General features: G+C 49.0%; 1 protein-coding gene across 6 annotated transcripts; it reads right to left on the bottom strand.

Moving 5' to 3' along the window:
- Positions 1 to 72: 72 nt before the first annotated feature.
- On the bottom strand, positions 73 to 13,465 carry LOC139770789 (uncharacterized). 6 transcript variants are annotated; one of them, XM_071702985.1, is made up of 9 exons: positions 13,184 to 13,465; positions 11,044 to 11,159; positions 7,433 to 7,765; positions 6,660 to 6,743; positions 4,192 to 5,533; positions 2,145 to 2,240; positions 1,703 to 2,055; positions 1,303 to 1,628; positions 73 to 1,159 (listed from the first exon to the last, which is right to left on the bottom strand). In XM_071702985.1, exons 3-9 carry the CDS (start codon positions 7,717 to 7,719, stop codon positions 843 to 845), a joined length of 2,805 nt encoding a protein of 934 aa, XP_071559086.1. In that variant the 5' UTR covers positions 7,720 to 7,765; positions 11,044 to 11,159; positions 13,184 to 13,465; the 3' UTR covers positions 73 to 842. The 6 variants fall into 6 exon arrangements, with proteins under 6 accessions (XP_071559086.1, XP_071559084.1, XP_071559088.1 ...); XM_071702983.1 differs by lacking the exon at positions 11,044 to 11,159 and having other exon boundaries at positions 13,184 to 13,464; XM_071702987.1 differs by lacking the exon at positions 11,044 to 11,159 and having other exon boundaries at positions 4,705 to 5,533; positions 13,184 to 13,463.
- Positions 13,466 to 14,104: the final 639 nt, after the last annotated feature.

Below are 14,104 nucleotides of genomic sequence, written 5' to 3'. Positions count from 1 at the left end.
TTGGTCCTTCCTTAGTAATCTATTTTTATTGGAATATAATATATATGTATAATAATATATTATATATCTGTGTCAATATCGAATATATTATTTTATTTTTCTCTTTCCATAAATTATAATAAATAACTCTTGACTGTGGTTATATATATTAAACAAAATATTTTACAAAAGTAAATAGCTTGTATGTCGCCACGTGTTCGATGAAGAGTGAGAAAAAGAGACAGAGAGAGAGAGAGAGAGAGATGTGTCACTACTTGTCTATTCAAAAGTAACTAGACATCTGAAGCGTTGCGCGTGTGTGTGGTGTATGTGTGTGATCTTTGGCGACCTCGTACCTTTCGTATTCTCTTCTAGATAGAAACATTCCCCATGCGGCTGAAGTAACGAACGAATACAATATCGTCTTCTCTCATTTCAAACATGATCGTAAACGTATAAATTAGGTCTCGCAAAACATTACGTAAAAAAATAAATTTCATATAGGTCAAACATGATTCGCGGAAATAAATTTTCCACGTCGAAAGCACGTGTACATGTCAATTATGTTGAATCATCAATTATTATATCGATTTACGTATGCGTAATCTCTTTATGAAAGGACATTGGGCGTATGCGACGCTACGTCGAGAAACGTATTGCGGGAAGAGACACGATTATCGCCAATGAGGTCACGGTTGGACTTGTCTAGGGAGAAGGGCCGCGCGAAACGGTCCCCCTCTCCGTTTCTCTTTCAGTGTTTAGTCGCTTTTCAATACGTCAGAAGACAGAAGTTTTTACTAGGCTGAGCTGAGGTAACGAGAGAGGCAAGATGGTTGGTTTACTCTCTAAGGTATGGCGTAAGGTTACAAGTGAGAACTGTGAGGCTGTTGTTCGTAAAACAGTACGTAGGCTTCACTGGAAACGACCGATCGTGTTGACACGACGGACACTCGGCTGTCGTTATACTCATGCCATTCTCCCGAGTACGGGTGCTTGCAGTACGCGGTGTAGTGACCGGAGTACGTGGTGCCCGAGTGATTCGCGACCCCGTACAGATTGTACGTGCAGCCCGGAACTCTCGGGGCGGCAAAGGCACTGAGATCCAAACCCGTCAATGGAAAGTCCACCATCACGTTCAGCTTGCCGCGAAAGCGCTCCATCGGAGAGAAACGTTTCAAATCTAACGGATGGCATTAAGAAAAATATTTTTTTTTCTTACACACAATTTGAGCTATCTCTATTAATGAACGGATGTGTAGTAATATAATTCGGCTAGTTTTGTATATATAAATGTTCGTGTTAGATCGATTAAAGAAAGGATACGAATAACCAAAATTTTCGGGAATTTCTGTATGCTGAAGCTCTTGGTGCACTTTCTTCTCATCTGACATTTAGAACACGTGGGCTTCTCGTCGCCGTCCAACACCTCCTCTCGAGTAAAGTGCTCCAAGCACTGGCTCAGCTTTACCGTGCCGCTTCTCGCTGGTATCGGCAAGCTTAGGTCCCAGAACGGATCAAGGGTGACCGATACGTGATCGCAGGAGGTGCAACGTAAAGATGAACGTAATTGCCCGACGAAAACGTCGACTATCGTGCTATCTTCGCTGCGAAGATACCGTTTCCAACTCTCCACCGCCTTCTGCATATCCCTATACATAAAGTAATAACGTCAAGTATATGTATGTTGTCAACTAAATATATATCCCGTAAATAGCTTCCTTACGTGTAACTATCAGGTATGTCGCCGTGTATGGGTGGTAGCTTTATGGTGACTCTGTTGACGTCCTCGTGCAAGCCCTCCAGCAAATATCTGAGAAACTCTTGAGCGTCCTGTTGACTATAGCCCATGAAACGTGGCGCAAATCTCTGTATCTGTGACTTGAGCGCGGTCGTGTTTACCACGTGATCACCGCCCACCTCCCACAATTCGTGAATCACTTGGCTGAACGCTTTGATCAAGGCGCCTTTCATGCCGGACGTCGTAGTATTTATGTCGGCCAAGTGTTGTTCGTTTAGCAGATACTCTAATAGAGGTCTCGTGTTGCTCAAGCACTGGATCACGCTGTTCATGAAACACTAAAACGGTCGTACGTATGTTAATGGGCTGTACGTAGCGGTAAAAATTTACGACAAAAATGACGTTTTGTGTTGAAGATGATACTCACTGTATTTCCGATATTTCGTAAGCCGTTTAGACCACATCGTTCGTCGCGAAGAGCTTGCAGACGACTACGCGCCGACCTGTTAGTCGGGCTTCCCTCCTGAAAGTAATTAGACAAATTAAATTTTCTACACAGGTACATACCGTAAATACTATTATCAATTAAATTTTATTTCACAGAGTCCGTATATCGTTGCAAATACTGTCGTCTTGAATCGTCCGTTGAAGTGTCCGAGCATTCATTCATCCATTCCGATCGGTGGAAATATCACAAGTCGCTCGATAAGGGGAGGCTTAAGCGTCTCGCGATAGCAAACAAACTTGCGTCACACAAATGCAAACTGATAACGCGTTAGTAACACTTTGTACTTGTTAGGTACACACGTGTGAGATATATGCCTCCGTCAGGCCGCGTGTTTATTAAAGTACACTCAAATGGGACAGGTCAAATGTTGTAGCGCTTAACTTAAGCGATTGACGAAAACAAAACCGACTGTTATCGGCAACTAGCAATTTACAGAGAAGCGTCGCGATCACACGAGTATACTCACCTGTGAATGCGTGAACGAGGATCGGACGATACGCGAAACGGCGGGCCGAGTTATCGCCGAATTACCGAGGCGTAACGAACTGATTCTCGAAGCAACACGTTTGGGAGGCCGAGTTATCAAAGGTGCCGCGGTACCGAGAAAGAAGGCGTAAGTAAGCACGAGGGCTGTCACCGTCCACAGACACGACAAAGCCCATCCTATCGCCTGAGCGTGATCCAGTTTATACGCAGCGATACTGCTTACTATCTCGGAAGAATTGGCGAGTGATACGACGCCGGATTAAAACTTTTATGTGCGTTACGCACAATCTGTCGTCCACCCGTCCGCGCAAAAAAAGCAACGTCATTTATTTACGTCACGTTTGTCAACGTCGTAATTACAAAGCGCTGCTTTAACGACCGGTGATATCTTGCGATATCATTTTTGGCGAAACGCCAAAAGTATAGGATTCTTAGAAACGTGCTTTTTACGATTAAGATACGAGAACTTGGAATTTCCATTCTTCCTTCCTGAGCGAGATAAACTCGAGTGACTCGTGAACTCCATCCTGTTAGAAACAGTTCAAGGAGTTTACGGGGAACACGGAGATGCGGCTACAGTCGCGATTATTCGTCCGAATCGATGCATTGCTGAACGGCATCGGAGAATCCTCGCGCGAGGGAAGCGTGCGAAAACTCGGTCGACTACCGTAAATCACCACGGCACACTGTGGCTTCGAAATCCGTTGACAACGTGCCTCTATCTCCCGGAGAGTTCGAGAAGGAGAGAGAGAAAGAGCTCTGAGCTATTAATAAAACGCGAGCGACTGACTCCGAAGAGGCTCTAGTTGGTGACGGCGAGAGGGCAAAGAGGTTTCGCAACGAGACCAGGTGGGAAGTAAACGAATCGCGTGGCGACGGCATAGTTCTCGCCTAACGTACGTCGAGGCACGATTAAATCTGTGCATCAATAAATGAACAAATCAGTCTCAAATCTCCTTTCTAAAAGGAACATTACTCTCCCGTTACAGTAATACAATCACTTTACACAACGGAATCGACCTTCCGAGACATACGCTTCTCTGTGGATCTTTCTTTCACGCTTGATTCTGTGACATTGCGACTACAAATATACAAGCTCACACGTATAATTATATACGGTATAGATATTCCGCACAGAAGAACGTACGCCGTTAAGCCTATGTATATTCAGACAGTGATTACTTCTCAGCGATTCGATTGTACTTCGATCCATGCGAACACACGTTATACTCACGTCTTTGATGCTACGGTCGTGAGGTTCATTGATTGTCGATTTAAAATGTTATGAAATTTCACGGCGCAGCATTGACTGAGCAATTATGAAAATGAGGGAGGAAGAAAACGTCATAAACACAGAGATGATTATGAGGATATTTGTTAATCGATTTGTTAAACGATCAATTAATAAAGATCGAGAATTAAACGTGATCTATGCTGCTCCGCGTCAAAGCACGTTACTTTTTTTTATAAGCGCACTCACATATTGCTCGTTGACCCCACGATAGATATTCTGATACGCCGTGGATGAATTCGTCGGTGACGATGTCAGATTGTTGCTCGCGGTACCCGAGAAAAGACCGGGCTGATCCGTTCTCCTCGACGTCGAGGGGATGGACGGGTCGTCACCGTGCGTGACGGACGGTCTACCGGCTATGTTGTCAATCGTTCCGCCAAAGCCGTTCTCCGTGCTACTGGACACGCTGTTCTCTTCCTCGCCATCTTCGGGAATGTCCCGATCGCTGACGCGATCGCGTTGCAGAAATGTGACGATCGGCGTGACATTCTCGGCGCCGCGCGTTACCTCGTCGCTTGTCGTGATCTCGGCTTCGTCCTTCCCTCCTGTCAGCTTGTCCTGAGCGTTGTTATTGATCAGCAGCTCGGCGTTATGAGAATTAGTAGCGAGGTTAGTTAACAGGTCAAGGCTATTGACACCGATCAAACCACCACCACCAGCGGCAGGGGGTGAGAGAACGTTACGCTTAGCGGGTGAGACCTCGTCTGGTCGGTGGCGACGCTGCTGGTGGAAGCGGTGGTGGCAATTGTTGAGATTATCGTCGCCGTTCGCGTCGTCGCCGTCCCCGTCCTCGTCGTCGTCTTCGTCCTCGTCGTTGTCGTCGTCGCGCTCGTTGTCGTTGTTGTTAATGCCGTATCCGCACGCGATATCCTCGCCGTTGCCGTCGCGCCCCGTGTCGCCGATGTTGCCGTTGTTGTTATGCTGATCGTCGTCGTCCTTGGTACCGTCGTTCTCGTCGTCGTCGTCGTCGTCGTCGTTCGGTTTGTGAGTAACGTGATCGTCGACGGTGGTCGTTACCTCGGCGAGAGACACGGCGCTGTCCGTGCGTGCATGTCCGACGGTGGTGAGCACCGTGCTGTTCGTAGGCGGTCTTCTCTTGCCGGACTTGGACCATAGGCCGGCCGCGCTACCAGTAGCCACGGACGAGGAGGAGGACGACGAGGAGAGCGAGGACTCCAGGCGGAGATCCCTACGCTCGACCTCGCGCTCGTCACCGCCGAACAACTCGTTCAGGGACGACGACGTCGAGCGGTGCCTCCAGTGATGCGCGCTGCCACCGCTCGCTTGTTGTTGACGTTGAATACTGGGCACGTAGCCGGCTGGCGAGTACCTGCTGATGATGTCGGCGGCAGCGGCGGACGCGTCGACGCTGCTGCGTTCCCTCGACGACGCGGACGAGCTGACCGAGGCGCTCGTGGACGAGATGTATCTGCCACTACCGCTGCCGCTGGTGCCGTTAACGATCGTTGTCGCTAATGCGGCGCCGCTGCTGCCGCCCGTTTCGCCGTACGACGACGACGAGACTGACCTGCAAAATTCGCCCGACATAAGAATATTGCGGTCATCGCGTTTCGTTGGACCGGGCCTGTGGCCAAGGTCCCCTGCTCCCCTACCGCGATCGCGTTATGCAACGCGCGCGAGTATAGATGCCGTTCTTCGGTATCTGGCGGAGGGACTCGCGCGCGTTGCAGGCTACTGAGATACAAGCGTTTCCGCCGCCAGCGACTGGGCGACGCTACTTCTACTTCGAGGTTTGGAGGTCACTAAATCAGACACCGCGACACCGTTTGCAAAAGCGCGACAGCCTCGGAACGCCGACGCGCTCGTACTAGATATTTAAATATATTCTCATGGGGGAATAACGCGGCCGCGAGATCGAGAATCCAGGGTGGAGTGCGTCGTCGGGATCTGAAGAGAGAAAATCTGTGCGACACAAGGGTATCCGGGACGCGAACGCGCGTACACACACAGGCCGGATAATCTCGCGAGGTCAAGGTTCACGACTACATTCCGTAGCGCGAGCGCGCTTATTTAAAATCGATAAATGCGGCTACGTGCTCTCTCGACGGGCATAACACAGCTGCGCGAATTTCAATGGTGCTTTATATCCCGTCTGGGTCCCCGCGTCCGTCCCTTCGACAGAGAATTCAGAACGACGGCAATATCCATTGATTAACGGCACCGAGATAGGGCTATCCGACCCGGAATAACAGGTAGCAGACTTAGCGCAGACCAGTTTACGCTGACCTCGACCTTTAACGTCGGACTAATGCCAGTTACCCAGGTCACATACGATCTACATGGGGATCTACATGTCGGGTCTGCCTTCGTAATTGAATTATAGTGACGTGAACATAAAGGTAAGTGACGCGACTTCCAGACGTAGGTAGGTAGCGATCAAGCTCTACAGCAATGAACAGGTGCGATATCATTAGAAGGTGGAAGACAGACATTACCATGTATTATTAAAGGAATAAAAATAAAGCGATATTCACTTTACAAAACTATTTAGTAGAAAGTTATCTCAAGGATACGAGTTTGATATTGATTAGCAGCATCTGCCTATCGTAGACATCTCAATTCTCGACTCCGTACGTATCGGGTTAGTTTCGTTATCTCCCTAAGGTCTACATCCTATTTCGAGGATCGCTCACCTTGCGGGTGAGCAGTTGGATCGACTGTACTCCGACGAGTAGTTCCTGCGGACGCTCGTGCCGGTGGAGGCCGACGAGTAGAAGCTGCGGGGCCGATCGAATGTATATAAGCACTTTGACAAAATTCTAATTCAATATTTCGGGAGTTGCCATCGGCAGCGCGTTGACTTTGTACATTTGTCTTTCGACGATACTACCGGAAACTTGTACCTTTCACCTTCCTGCATTTAATTTCACGTTCAGTCCAACCGCAAGATCCGTCAGCCGAGGAAAGAATTGCGACAGCGCCCGTGACGTCTTACATATTTAATTAAAGACTTTAATCGCCAGATTTCATGTGGATCGATGTAGGAAGGAAAAGTTTAGCATGCATCGTTTAGCATGATTGCAAGGTACGCTCCCTCGACTCGGCGGCACCTTGCCGTTCAACCGTGTCTACTTTCTCCACGTTGTTAACCGCGCGATAAATATTACATCGGTGCGACTAAGCGACACGTTCTTTTCCCGATCGGCGCGAAGAATACGAGAACAAGAAACTTTACACAGAAGTCAAAATAAGAATCACGCGGATAAGCAATAAAGCTTGAACATTCAACTTCACGTATTTGAGTTTACACAAAAGTTACGCGTTATATGTTGCTTTACAAAAAAATTCGTACATTTAAGTCGCGGTACGCAAAAGCGGGAAACTGACTCGCCGAGGGTTTACTGGGAAATTCCCCGAACTGCTGACGATCGTCATTTCCGTCAGGGAATACTAACGAGATACTGACCTTCCTGGCGCGCAATAGGACCGCCTGTACTCCGAGGAGATGTAGTTGGAGCGCAAGCCCGAGCTCGTGGACGACGTGTAGAAGCCGGCGGGCCGGTCCAGGAGCGAGGTCGTGCCGGTGGAGCGGTAGGTGTTGAACTTGGACGTCGAGCTGCCGATCGTGGAGGTGGTGGTGCTACCGCTGCCGGTGCCGCTGGAGTACCTCCGGCTAGGCGAGTGCGGTGCCATTGGACTGGTGCTGTACGAGACCGCTACGGCGCCCGCTTGCCCGCCACGATGATACGACATTGTGCGCTGCGGGTCGCCGATCTCCTCGAGCTCCTCCGTCGAGTTCCTGAAATTCATTTTACTGCACTATTCTCACGTGACTCTAAAAAAAAAAAAAAGAGTAAATATGAAAGTAAAAATGAATATGCGTGTAAGAGGGAAGAGCTTTGTTAGCGATATTAATTCTTCGCGACTTCGAGACGGGAGAGATCATCTCCGTCGCGGATCCTCTCGGTGTTCTCTCCGGCCTCCCGCGGAGGATTCCTCCGACCGCGGCGCGCGAAACGCTTCTTTCTCGTAACTCCCAAACAACAAAGACGAAACAAAAATAATCTCACGACGTCCCTCGAACTTGATACTTTCGTGTATGAAATAATTTACGGAAGTCAGATCGACGACGACTTTTCTTCGACGGGGAACTCAAAACTCGAGCAACGCGCGAGAATCCCTCCCGACAATCTGAATCTGATAATTGCTCGCACCCGCACGCTCGTATCACGGGTGGCAGAAGACTCATTATCAGTCGGTACACACGCAATACGTGCGTTAACGTAACAATTTCGACCGAGTGCCATTATCGATAATTGCCCCGCGCGGTGATATAACGCCGGCCTTCGTGACGCGATTGAAAATCGCGCGAGATGTAAAACGAATAAAACGAATTGTGCTCTCAGCGCAACGGGGCTTAATTCGGGCTTTACCTCCGTCCCTCGCGTTCGAGTGTATCGCGTCACCTTGCCCTCCTTTTCTACGGAATTTCTCTAGAGATTGTTATATCCAGCAGAGAGAGAGAGATATGGCGGTCCGTCGAGAGCTAATCGCGTCACATCGTACATACGCTCGATATCGGTTCGAGAGAAGACGTCAATCAAGTAAACAGAAATGTGCCAATATACGATCGGATTGGATCTCTTTTGTATCTAATAATATTTTCCGCACGAATGTACATTTGCAAATTCTAAAGATACGTATTAGTATCGGTATTGCTAAATTGATATTATCATTTTAATTATGTAATCGTACGATTCTAGCTGCCGCCTGAGACTGCGTCTCCAGACTGATAATAGTAACTGGCGTGTAATTTACTAAACAAAAAATGTACATAAATTCACGCAGAAAATATTATTCGGCACAAAAGATCCAGCCTGACCGTATATTAGCACATTTTCTATTTACTTGATTATTATGATAATGTCATGCGTCATTCATTACGACGCATAAGTCACTTTTTTGTAAAAGGATATCTACGTTTCGCCGCTGTTCACCGATCGTTCGCTATATGATCGTCTCTGTGAGTAATCGTCGCAGACGAGGAAACGTTCCGCTGGCGAACGGAAGAGACGCGCGCCCCTCGCGATCCTGCCAAACGACGGCGGCGCGGCGGCGGCGTCGATAGGACGCGAATCTGACGCCCGCGGGGCGATTTTTCTCCCGCGATCTGGCAGCCGTCCCGCTTTTCCGTCCCGCGCGAGTCCGACGCGCAGTTAGAAACGCCGGAATCCAATATAAGTAAACCGCGTCGTTTCGGATTTCGTATATTACGGATCAGGCGCCGACGCGCGTCCGCCACGCAACCTCGGAGCGGCGAATCCGCGACACGTGTGCAGGGGCGACGCGGGGCGTCGCGGGGGAATACCCGCACCGGGTGATCCCCGATTACGTGTCGAATGGGCGAAGCCGGAAGCGCGAGGAGAAGAAAGATGTATGGATGCAGGTCATTTAAATCATATAGTATCGCGGACGATAAACAGACTCGAGTCTCGGAAGATTAATGTCCTTTGGACGGCTAACAATAATTATCGCGTTAACGTCGCCTGGCAATGAGATCCGTATTGTTCGAACGGGCGCGCGTGCCCCTCTTTTTCCGCGTGAATTATGTCGTCCGAAGATTAACGGGAGATTAAGGAAGGGCGTTCGCGAGCGGATTCCGTGTGACTCGGATTACGATTCAATTAGATTACGTAAGGCGCGACACACGAGTCGTGACATAACTCGGTGCGTCGCCGCGTTCATTAATTAATTAATTTCGACGACGATCTATCGCCGCGTCCGTTTACCGGCGTTTAACCGCGAGGCGGAGAAAATGTGGCGAGATCGCGTCCGCTCGGTGTGTACCTTCGTATTTAGATGTGTATTCAGGGATTTGGCTTTGGGTTTGCGTAGGTGTCGGGAAAACGTGGAATTATCGGAAATCGTGTGACGCACAAACACACACGTGGAGTATCTAAGGTTCAACGTTCTGTAAAAAAAAAAGGGGGAAAAGCACGCTCACTCTTGCGAGAGGAGTAACGCCGAAGACCGCTCGATTCGCGTTAGCACAGAACGATAGATTCGCTTAACGCGTGTACGTGTGTGCGTATCGACGACCTTACGGCTTCATCGAAAGAGTGTAAGTACGCGCTACATAGAAGCGGATAATCGATAGCCTATCCTCCACGCCGAGGACGTAAACGAGACGGGAAAAACATTCGCTCTCGCGTATCCATCCCTGTGCCGGATACAGCCGAACTCGAGAACGCTCGTCTCTCCTCTTCTTTCCCAGTTTCTCGCGACGCGGACAGAGACAGGGAGATAGCGTGCAGTGCCCCGATCGATGCATCGGCCATCAAAAAGTCAACGAAGTCGATGGAACGCACGTACGAGCGGACGTCCGTCTGCAACTCCCCCGTCCCCGTCCCCGAAGTCGCGGGGCCGAATAACGCGTGAAAATTTAAGTGCGCGGTCCAGCGCGCCGCCGGCCCGCGATACGTAAATAACTTTACGGCCACGCGTTTCTCTCCCGCGGGTACACCTCTCTCCGCTTTCTTTTTATATCTCTTCCCGCGATCTCGGAAAGGGTGTATTAATAGTGCGCAGGAACTATGAAAATTTTTGGCCATCGTCGTTGTCGTCGTCGTCTCGGGACCGCCTCGATGAAAATCCTCGTGCCACGTACGTCGCCGCGTAATGGGAATCAAAAAACCGCACGGTCACGATCTCCGGCCGCGGCCTTCGGCCTCGCCGAAGCCCGAACGGTGCGGACCGTCGCGGAAATCGGACGTCGCGGTGGGAAGGCGACCGGCGGGCTGCTCGCCGCGCGGGTCACGATCGCGAATCCCCGAGGCACGTTACTTGACATTACAGGCAACCCTAGAATAACATGATTGATTGGTTCCGTGTTGTTGAAAAGCGTGTTACACGAGACTTGGAATTCATACAATTTTGGAACTCACGTTTCGCATCATTGGAAAACGTACAATTCGGGACTCCAGATCCATATAAGATTGGATTGGCACTTGCCTTCTCCAAGTAATTATTAAAAAAAAAAAAAAACGTTTAAAAAGTAGAATTGTTATAATATTTTACCGTGCTATTCGAGACTCCGTGCAATTCAAGTACCGTGTTATTCGAGGGTCACCTGTATATCTTCCTCTGTTCTTGAGAATGCCTCGTTGGGAGGGAAACGGTCTGGCGCCAGACTCCTAGAAAAAGGAATCTGTACGGTCAATATTAACCCTCCACGAGTGGCCACGTATTTTTACTGCCTTCGGAGTGGCAATCAGGTCATTTGTGTTTTCGAATCTTCTCCTCTTGGACTGCTCGAGAAAGTCTCCAAAAAGTATCGAAACTTTCTTCACCCTTCCACTTGAAGACTACACAGCTGTTTTATGAACAATAAATTGCTAAGTATTTTGTTTTTGAACGAAGAAACGAGTGCTTCTTAGAATGGCCCGGACACAAATGTCCCTGGTTCCTACTCGAAGAGTTAATTGTGTGTAAGAATGCATATATATATAATATCCATTTCTACTAATGTAGATTAACTTTAATCTCGGTTTAGTCGATTTTTTATCTTTTTCTAGTTTTAAGAATTAGAAGAGGATAACAAGTAAGTTAAACAGAGATTAAAGTTAATCTACATTGTTAGAAATGTACATTAGAACTAGAAAAAGATGAAAAATAAGTTAAACCAAGATTAAAATTAACCTGCCTTGATAGAAACGCGGACACAAGTCGGGTTTCCGCAGAAACTTTCAAAAACCGAAACGGCTGTACACGTTATCTGACGAACGTCAACATTTTATTTTCCCGACGCACGTCGCGTTGACATTGCCGATTACGCTTCGCGACGGTCCGTGACTTCCGTCCGTTCTTCCGCGACCTTTCCCTCCTCTTCCCTCTTACGCACCGCGATAAATTAATTGTATGAAGCCTAATCGGCTCAATTATTTCTTATTTCTTCTTTTTCCCAGAGAGAAACTGACGTACGGGACCACGTCGCCCGTTTCGACAGCGCGCATCCGCCTTTTCTTTTCCTTTTTTTAAATATAAATTATAAATAATTCGTTTCGGACGCACTCGCGGGAGGGGACGGCGAGGGCGACCCTCGCGCGCGCGTATCGATATCCACGAATATTTTTATCGAACGCGTCGACGACCGGGTAACCTAACCGCTCCTCGGGGTCGGAGAACGGCGTCTTCTGGTGACGCAGAGCAAAAAAGAGGAAAGAAAGGGAAGAAACGTTGAAAGTCACGCGAATCACAGATATACACACACATACATCGCGTGAATCGTCTTGCTGTAGATACTTCAAGACCTTCAAGACACAAGCGCCTACCTATGCGGCAAAAGTCAATCAGGTTCGACGAAGGGAAGATACTCACGATGCCGACGGCGACGGGAAACGACGACGACGACGACGACGATGTACAGAGCGCGGGTTCTCGCAGCCTCGCAAAAAAACACACACAGGAAAGGGAAGATTCGCGACCGAGGGGGAGCCCGTCCCCGGTTACCGCGACTCACACCACCCACGGTGACCGTGACACCTAGCAACCGCTCGCGTTATTTCGCTCGTACGTCCCGCCCGGACGTGCGATTTCCCCAAAAGAAGGCGGAGGGGTAGGGGGGGGGGAGGTAGGGCAGGAGGAAAACGGAAAAGAAAGAGCGAAAGAATAATATGGAGAACGAAAAGAAGGAACCTGCTGCCGGGCGGACGCGGGCGGCGCGCCGCTGGTCACGAGCGACTCGGGGACGCGGATCGGCGCGGCGAGACTGGCCATCGACGTCGACCGGTCGACGCCGGCGGCCGGGCGGAGGGGGCCGGGGGCCGGGGCCATCCCGACGGTGGTGCCGACGCGGTGACGTCACCCCCCCGGGAACGTCCGCGCTCCGCGCTCCGAATTCCAACGGGTCGGTAAGGCGCGCGCGGGTGCACGCCGCGAAGACACACGGGTCGATCGATCCCCTCTGCCGGAGCGCGCGACGCGCTCCGCGACTCCGCTCCGGAACGCGCGCGCGCCTCCGCTCGCTCGCTCTGCTCGCGCGGACGCACGTACGTATCATCTATATATATGTATGTAGTATGCACGAGGGAAACGCGGCATATGTCGTCATCGTCATGCCTCACACACACACACGCGCGCGCACACACACACACGTCACGCTCGGCGGTGCACCGTCGCGACACCGATATGCCGAGCGGGTTTTTCCGGGCGTATTTACCTCTCGTCGACAGCTCCTGGCGCGATCCACGCTCCGACGCTCGTCGTATCACTCGTGCCGCGAAATTATCGGCACTGATACGGCAACAATGCGCGCGCGGACAAAATGGCGATGCGTGGTGGCCGATTTCCGCGTTGACAGTCATCGGGATCCTTCGCGCGTGCGACAACGGCAGCGGTGGCGGCAGCGGCGGCGACGACGATGATGATGGCGGTAGCGGCGGTAACCGCGTTTTGTTGCGCTAGCGCAGCACGAGAAAATGTGCCCAAACGCGTATACCTGACGTAGCGCCGGAAGTCGCGGCGCGCCAGTTGGACGAGCCGGAAATGACATTTGGTTGTAATCGGGGCTTGAAGATTGCCCGCGAAAATCTCAGTCGGTTTATCGAGTACAAAGTTACAAAATGCATATACATTTGTATGTGTATAACGGCCTATTTTGAGATATACTTATCTTAAATATTTCTTTGTAAAGTATTTTTGCAAAGTAAGAAGTAACTGAAGTGGACGTTTAAAATAAAACACATTGTATAAATTATATATCATATTTACACGTCAAACGAAATATAAATTAATAAACGTATTTATAATTTATAGTTACAAATAAATAGAAATATAATTATAGTCTTATATATGTATGTATATCAGTGTAAATAATAAAAGAGAATTTATAATGAAGCTTTTGAAATTACAATATTCGGAGTTTTTGATTTGTTCTATCTCCTATCTTGTTATATTTTTCTGACTTCGTGTCGCTAGTCATCTTCTATATATATATCTTTTACCCCCAATTATATTTCTTTGATACTTTGTCGATTTTCGAAAATTGAAATTCCATGGATTAAGTTTTCAAACTTTTAATTTTATCAATTCTTTGGAATTTTATATAATTACTTCACTCTTGCTATTTTGTCAATTTTCG

This window comes from Temnothorax nylanderi, unplaced genomic scaffold, assembly GCF_030848795.1.
Source record: "Temnothorax nylanderi isolate EJ_2023f unplaced genomic scaffold, tnyl_v1.0 TNYL_tig0033_pilon, whole genome shotgun sequence".
NCBI lineage: Eukaryota > Metazoa > Arthropoda > Insecta > Hymenoptera > Formicidae > Temnothorax > Temnothorax nylanderi.
This window is presented reverse-complemented; position numbering and strand designations above follow the sequence as displayed.

Excerpts from the sequence above, each read along its gene's own strand:
- LOC139770789 (XM_071702982.1), bottom strand. The coding sequence starts at position 7,776 with ATGAATTTCAGGAACTCGACGGAGGAGCTCGAGGAGATCGGCGACCCG. Across the intron at positions 2,056-2,144 it reads TACGAAATATCGGAAATACA|TGTTTCATGAACAGCGTGAT; the intron begins GTGAGTATCATC and ends CGACCGTTTTAG. Across the intron at positions 1,629-1,702 it reads GACATACCTGATAGTTACAC|GGATATGCAGAAGGCGGTGG; the intron begins GTAAGGAAGCTA and ends CTTTATGTATAG.